Source organism: Trachurus trachurus (assembly GCF_905171665.1).
Source record: "Trachurus trachurus genome assembly, chromosome: 4".
Classification (NCBI taxonomy): Eukaryota; Metazoa; Chordata; class Actinopteri; order Carangiformes; family Carangidae; genus Trachurus; species Trachurus trachurus.
Window position 1 is genome coordinate 3,035,088 of NC_139898.1, and position 7,837 is coordinate 3,042,924.

General features: G+C 40.3%; 1 protein-coding gene across 2 annotated transcripts; it reads right to left on the reverse strand.

Annotated features, from left to right (window-relative positions):
• Positions 1–174: 174 nt before the first annotated feature.
• On the reverse strand, positions 175–7,837 carry anapc4 (anaphase promoting complex subunit 4). Of its 2 annotated transcripts, none has more exons than XM_083969814.1 (28): positions 7,541–7,837; positions 6,144–6,259; positions 5,951–6,056; positions 5,733–5,865; positions 5,580–5,654; positions 5,464–5,490; positions 5,327–5,371; positions 5,124–5,208; positions 4,631–4,738; positions 4,346–4,516; positions 4,191–4,255; positions 4,008–4,050; positions 3,781–3,857; positions 3,599–3,699; positions 3,467–3,518; positions 3,322–3,377; positions 3,114–3,160; positions 2,937–2,993; positions 2,788–2,844; positions 2,614–2,707; positions 2,382–2,479; positions 1,952–2,013; positions 1,807–1,845; positions 1,621–1,722; positions 1,460–1,537; positions 1,209–1,367; positions 647–770; positions 175–427 (listed from the first exon to the last, which is right to left on the reverse strand). In XM_083969814.1, exons 2-28 carry the CDS (start codon positions 6,249–6,251, stop codon positions 188–190), a joined length of 2,409 nt encoding a protein of 802 aa, XP_083825940.1. In that variant the 5' UTR covers positions 6,252–6,259; positions 7,541–7,837; the 3' UTR covers positions 175–187. The 2 variants fall into 2 exon arrangements, with proteins under 2 accessions (XP_083825940.1, XP_083825941.1); XM_083969815.1 differs by having other exon boundaries at positions 7,537–7,823.

A 7,837-nucleotide genomic window follows, 5' to 3' on the forward strand; every position in this document is an offset into this window, starting at 1 on the left:
ACTGCACAGTGCACTGCTAAAAGAAAAAAAGAAACAATTCAAATATATAAACACAAACCTGTTTATTCTCATATTCAAACATGTTTTGCACAATATTGTAAAAAAAAAAAAAAAAAAAAAAGTCTAACAAACAAAACCAAAGATGGAGCCGAGTCCTTTGTTTATGAAGCTTCCTCTGTGTTTCACTTTAAGACAGTTCCAAGGCTTCTTCCGATTCCAGGTGCTCCTCAGTCTTTTGAAACCCACCTCCCCCTTGCTCTCCACCTGTACCCTCCACCTCCACACTCTCATCTCCCTGCCCCTGGCTGGTCATGGAAGTATCCAGCCCCTCCTGGTCAGCACTGGCGTTCTGTGAGTCAGCTCCCTCCTCGTCCTCATCCTCTACGTCCATCTCAAAAACGCGTATGTGTCTCAGATTGGCACTTAGCTGCGAGGAGAGAGAAAGTAAATGTTTGGACAGTGCACCACATTCATTCACTGGTCTAATTCTGCTCACAGAGAAGTGTGAAAACACAGAGATCTGAATCCTCTCAGCACACTGGTCTAACATGGGAGCATTGCAGCACAGGTCATCCAGGATGTTCCTTACTTAAACCCCCATGCACTAAAAATATATTGGAAAGTCCTAGATATAAATCTGACTTACCACACAGGCCACTTTGCGGATTCCATTGACGGCCACAAACTGGGCCTTCATGCCCTCCAGTTCCCTCCACTGATTTCCCACCACAAGGCCTTGACATGGGATGGCACTGGTCTGCTGGTCCAACCTGATAACAAAAATGACATATGAATGCCATATGTTAAAGTTAGGCCCTGTAGAGTATAGACTAAACCACTTCTGGTTTAGTTATGGTTTTTGAAAGGGAAATAAACTGACATTTTATTTGTGCATATTGACACTCATCGCACTTTCCCTTTTTTTCCCTCTTTTCTCTCTTGGATACGTATGTGTGCCAGTGTTGCTACTGTAATGTATGTATTGTGTATGTATGTTTTACAAGTACAAAGCAGCTGTATTATGCCCAAGACAAATTTCCCTCCCGGGACAAATAAAGTTTATTTGATTATTTGATTTGATTTGACAACTTTGTGTTATTATATTCATTTAGAGAAATAAAATGCTCAATTCTGAAATTTATACATTTATGATTCTAAAACAAACTGAATGTTCAGACTGATGAGAAAGCACACACACACAAACACACCTCATGTTCGGCTCCCATTTGAATTCAGTCTCACAGCTCAGGGTGGAAGCAAGAGGGATTTGAGCCAAGATACGCCAGTTGTCCTCCTCCACTCTTTGCAAGACCACTGTTAGCATCTCATCATCATAGAAACGAGCATCTAGGCAACTGAAAAGGGGACTTTAACAATACAGTAAAAGTTGGTGATTGAAAGATCTTCAGGGTCAGTATAACAAATCAACTGGTAGGAATGAACTTGAGGAGGAACTCACTGGGCTGCAGCATTGTCTTCATCTGCATTGTCAAGATGGTGGCTGAGGCCAACTGACACAACACTGTTGGGAATATGTCTGCACAAACATAACACATTTGGATGAATATGGGTAAAATATAGAAAAGAAAACCTTAGACTTGTGCACATTTAATCACAGACCTGTTTGGGTCTGTTCCTTTGCGTAGCAAGTAGAGCTTGCAGGGTGAGATCTCTGGCATGCAGAACACGACGTAATGCATTTTGGCCTTCTTGTCATTCCACCTGTGTGACAACAAATATTCTCAATACAGCTACTTTACTGTCACAGATTTCTGCAAAACTCCTGGATGTTTGTGCTTTACGTACAAAGATGGAAGTTCAAAAAGCCGTGGAGTGTTTTCTGAGCTGGAGAGAAAACAGACAGTAACAAATAAACACAACATAAATCACATTTATTTTGTCATATAGTCTTTAAATGATATGAATTTTAAACACAGGCATCGTATCATACCTCTCTGGCACAGTGTACAGGGGCAGACAGACAGCCTGTTTGACAGACTTCCCAATTACCTCCTGCATACAAGTAAACAAACGATGGATCGGCAAAATGGAACATGGAGAAATTATTACAATAATCACCTTATTTCCAAATGTTTTAAACACCCCAAAAAAGAAAGTTACGTCATCTTTTATTTGCTGACAGAGAATTACCAAAACAACATATTTAATGGCTTTTAAGCCAAAAAAACTGTAGTGTAGGAGGGCTTTTCAGTTTCACACAGAACAGACACGCTGCTCCTACTCTCAAAGTGAATCTTGAAGCTACATTTCAGTTTAATTCCCTCTGATCTTGAACAAAGACTTTTGTTCCTACATGCTTTGTAGTGATGAAAGAGATGCAAACGTGAGAAAGAGCCAGATGTGACTGGCTGAAAACTCACTGCAGGTTTCTGTAGACAATGCTCAATCACGTTCTCCATCATCCTCTTGACGAAGTGCAAAGACTTTTGGGGATATGAAGGAAACAGCAACGGGCTCTCTAGATGAACCAAACAATGTTTTCTGTTGATAGTTGCAATTTGCACTGAATACATTATTTAACCTTATTCAGGTTTTTAGGGTTAGGGGTTATGACTGTTTTATTGTTCTTTTTTTGTAATGATCACAGCTCACCCTTCAGGTACGTGCTCTCCTGCAGAAACTTCAGCCACTGGTTTCCCTTGGTGTTAGGTGGAGATACGAGGTCCTCGTCCTCGTCCTTCAGGTACTGTAGAGGTGTGTGAGAGAGAAACACGAATGAAAGACAGCAGCTCCATTCGGAAACACTCGAAACACAAGACCACTTACCTGACCAACTCGTTCCACGTTGAAATACTTTCCTTTGCGATCAAAGAGTTCTTCATTCTGTTGAATCACAGAGCAGTGAAAACAAGCTTGTAAAAAGCTTTGAACATTATTGATCAAATGATGATTAAATTGCTTTTTGTCAGTCTCACCTCACTGAAATGCTCAGACAGGAAGTCAGCAACAAAGGCAATGTCCTTCTGTGTCATCTGAGGGATAAAACCCAATGTTTCAAAATGTAAATGTTAAGAATAATAATAAGAAAAACACAACAAATACATGAGGAGCATTTTAAAATGAGAAATCCCACAGAAAAGATGATGACTCACCTTGTTCAGTTCTGGTGGTACGTGCTCCTCACACATTCTCAGCATAGCTGAGGAGAAATAAAACAAAACAGAGCTTCAGCATAAAAACAACAATTAAAACTTAATACTGTGATCATATAAACTAGTGCATCTCAAATCGCACATGATGATAAACGTCTCTGTATCAGATTAATAACTTCCATTGTAATCTGACAGTGTGACTTCTTACCTACATATAACCACCGGAAAAAGGCTTTGAAGTTCTTCATGCTCTTGTCAATGACTCTAAATAACAAAAATCAAAGCAGTGATTAAATAGAAAGCAGTGATTATGCTAACAAGGTGTAAGTATACTGGGAAATCTTTTAACTCACTGCAGAAGTTCGTTGGCTTTCAGAGAAAAGGAGCCCACTGCTGTGATAGCACCTGAGAACACACAACACATATGAGTTTAATCATGATAAAAGGCTGAATTTCTGCTAATAACGCTGTTAATGAGGTGCTACCTTCTATGGCTACTGAATCCAGGCCGAGGGGCTCGAACTTTTGCTTCCACAGGGACATGCCTTTCACCTCACTGAGGTGATACAACAGAGCCTCAGAGCCACTGCAGAGAACAGAGAGGGAGAGTTTACATCAGGCTGTGGCTCAGCATTGAGAAGAGATAAAATAAAAAAACTGGACATACCTCTGCAGGTGGCTGATCACCAGCTTCTGGATGCTGGAGTAGGACGACTCAATGGAATGGCCAAGCTTCTTCAGTCCCTATGACAGAAATGTAATATATATACACACAATTAAAAATTATGGGATTTTCAACTAATATCAACTAATCAATCTATAATACAAAATCAGAGACTGTAGAGAAAGAGGGGAAATGACACATTAAGCATTTACAGCAGTGCTTACTCTCACCTTGACAGTCAGCTGGTTCATGAGCAGAGCTTGTAGTTCTGGGCTGAAAGCAGAGACAGAAAATAACAGTATGATTTTTTTTTTTAACTAATTTTTAAAAGCTACTGTATTTAACTACTCCAAGATATGGCGCCACAGGATACTCAAGGCATCGTGACACAATAGAAGCGGCTCTTTTCTCACCTCGATTGCCCCCACAGCAAAAGCTCCAGAAACTCATCCTGAACCTGAGTGCTGGTGTTCTTTTCCTAAGGAAAATAAATGAGGAAAAAAAAGACATGTGTTGGCACTTCTCATATTTGATGATTTGTACAGAAACCTACAGTACAACTACTGACCTGAACAAACTTAGTGAGTCGAAGATCCATCTGCATGAGGATGTCCTCCCAGGCTTCGCACATACATGTGAGGGAGAGATGCAGGTACTGCAGCAGGGTGGAGATATGGGTGAACTTGCGTGCCATCCTGGTGACTTCAGGCAGACAGTCGGATAACAGGCCTGTGTCCAGCTGGAGAACAAGGACAGGTATTAAAATGAAATACAAAATGCACTTTAGAGCCTTGATTAGGACAAAGACAAAAAAAGATTGTTTGTAGGAAATGGAAAATGAAGGCAACCTCACCTGAACGTAGCAGATCTCTGGGTTGTTGTCGTCAGACCTGACCTCTGTGATGATGGAGAGAGACTTGAGATCACTGGAGAGACTCAGGCTGCGACATCGTCCTGATACCTGAACAGAATTAAACCAAAAGGAACAAGACATGACTGACTGAGATCTAATGTTGGACTTTTTTGTTATAGGTGCAGTTTATTTGGTACTACTTGAGAATTATAATCTAAACATGTCATCCATTATACATTTTTGGTAAAACATTGGTTTAAATGTCAAAGTCAAGACTCTGTGAAAGAATTTGTTGTTTTGTTTTACAGAATCCCATTTTATTCTAAGTAATTTCAATCATGTGATCCAATTCACTTTCAATTTTGTGTAACACATCACCTCATGCTGCACCACAGATGAATGGTTTCAGGCTACAAATTATTTGTTTATATCTAATTTATCAAGTCCTAAGATGTTAAAGGGAACTCTAATGAATGAATTCAAGAGAACTTACTCCTGTTAAAGTGGCAATCTTGTACATCCCATAGGCATAAAGCTCCACAAAGCCACTGTCTCCCCCAAGAACCAGTATGTTCAGTCTGTACAGACAGAAAAGAGACTGATCAATTGATTTTTATTAGAAGAAGAGGACTGCTGTACATTAAATTATTCAGACACTGCGTTGTATGTGTTGACTGAATATTTGGCTCAGTTTACCTGACTTCTCCAAGGAGATTCATTATCTCATCAGACTTTTCTTCACTGTAACACAGACAGATAAATGTTTTAAAACATAGATACATGAATAGAAGAACAAGTCTGGTGAGTTTTTTTTTATTAAAATGCTATCCCACCTGAAGATCTTTGATGTTGTGCTGTAGCTGGAAAAACAATCATTTGAACAATGTTATTTAGTGAACACAGGTGTTGCCTTCTCATTCTGTGGTATAAAGTTGATGCTTAGTTTTACCTCTTGGGGAGTGTTGGTAATTTGGGAAGGAAAAGTTTAGATTCATCTTCTGAGTTGTAAAAGGCATTGAGAGCACTGAAACAGAACAAATGAATGTTATTATTTCTAAACATTCTCCATGTCACTGGTTTGATCTCTGAGCCTCATGTTTACCTGCTCTCCTCCATCACCTCCATCCAGTGCATGCAGGTCACAGGGTGCTGCACTGGAAACACGTGAAGGATCTCTGCTTTCTCAACACCACACAGCACCACCTGCTTGGTGTCTCCCAGGCTGAAAGCCAAAACTGGGCGATGGAGAGAGGGTAAGATTATAAGAACTTCATGGCCCCAGAAATAAGAAATGTAAAAAGTGTCTAAAGCATTCCTTACTTTTGCCATCAGGTCTCCAGGCGAGTGCAGTGATCTCCTTCCCAGTATACTCACTGGGTGGTAGACTCCAAACACGCTGGAAACTAGCCAAGCGATGCAGCAGCAACTAGGGACAAATGAGAACCATGAAATTACAAAATGATGTAAGACAAACAACAAATCATGTTTTGTGTTATATATATATTCTTTTTACCTCTCCAGTTGTGTTGGCCAGAGCAATCAGATCTCGTTTGGGAGACCATGCCATACACAGGACAGGATTAGGAAGTTGCTTCTCTCCTACTTGACGGAAGGCAGGCATCTTGTGGGCTGAAAGAAAAAGTTTAATAAGTAATGGACTTTAGCTCTTAGTTTGGACAAGTACGCTCATTATGTCCTTAAAGGGATAGTAGCATTTTTTTTAAAGTGGGGTTGTATGATCTACAAATAGCCCCTAAGTACTTTAATTGCAGTAGAAGACTCTCTGCACTCCTCCCGTTAGCAACGCCAGCCCATAGCCCTGCCCAGAGATTTACAACATACATTGTTGTGAATGGACCCAAAGAAACGGCCTGTTTTCGCAGCCTAAAAGAGGTTTTACGTGAAAAAAAATACACAGTTCCATTGTTCGCTATAATATAATTTTTTCCAGCCCCTCAAAGTGCAGGAAAAACGCAGTTTTTATTTGGAGCTAACCAACTCACATATCCGTCCGGCCCAGGGTTAGCGCCCACCGATCAGCAGTTGGTTAGCTCCACAAAAAAAACGCGTTTTTCCTGCACTTTGAGGGGCTGGAAAAAATTATATTATAGCGAACAATGGAACTGTGTATTTTTTTTCAGGTAAAACCTCTTTTAGGCCACGAAAATAGGCCGTTTCTTTGGGTCCATTCACAACAATGTATGTTGTAAATCTCTGGGCAGGGCTATGGGCTGGCGTTGCTAACGGGAGGAGTGTAGAGAGTCTGCTACTGCAATTAAAGTACTTAGGGGCTATTTGTAGATCATCCCCACTTTAAAAAAAAATGCTACTATCCCTTTAAAAGAACAGTTGACTTTTTGCCGATACAAGAACACATTTTTGTCTTTACATTGATGTCAAGCTGGCAGATGTGATATTTTTGAATAATTTAAATCTGAAATTATTAGAGGATTAATTGTGTTAACTATGTTAATTGTTTGAACAAATAAAGATGAAAATTTAGACACAAAATTAAGAACTGGTTATCTGATAAAGAGCAATCACTAAATTATTTATTGGTGTGACCTGGACATAACATAATAATTTGTGTAAAGCTATCCAAATTCTTGTGATGGATGATAGGACACAAACCGTATCATTAACACAATGTATTACGACTAGGTAAATAGCAGAGTGCAGACAGTCAGGGATCCTTTCAGACGAAACCATGATACGGATCTGATATCTGGTCTCTCTTCATATAGTTTGCTACCAGTCTGGAGACTTCCTAAGGTCCCATATTATAGAAATGTTAAGACATGCAAATATACATTTGATGATAAACTCGTGTTCACGCAAGCCACGACAACAACACAGCTAGAAACCCACACCAACGAACACTGTGTGGTGGTTATCTGGACCCTTACTCACTGTTTGTTGTTCGGTCTTGACAGGTGAGTGAGGGGCTGCTGTAACGTTACCAACGTTAGCAAGTTTGCTAGCGAGCCGAGGAGGCTAACGGATAGATGAGCCCCCGGTAAATGTCACCGTGCCTGACGTCACAGCGTGCGTGACGGTAACGGGAGCACGGTGCTGGTGCTGTGAAACATGACTGTGTCAGATACAGCCTGCTCTGTCAGGTAAAAACACTTTGTTAAGTTTCTTATAGATAGTTAACACCATGGTTGTATTCTGGTTACCACAAATACGCGGACGGCGCCATATTTT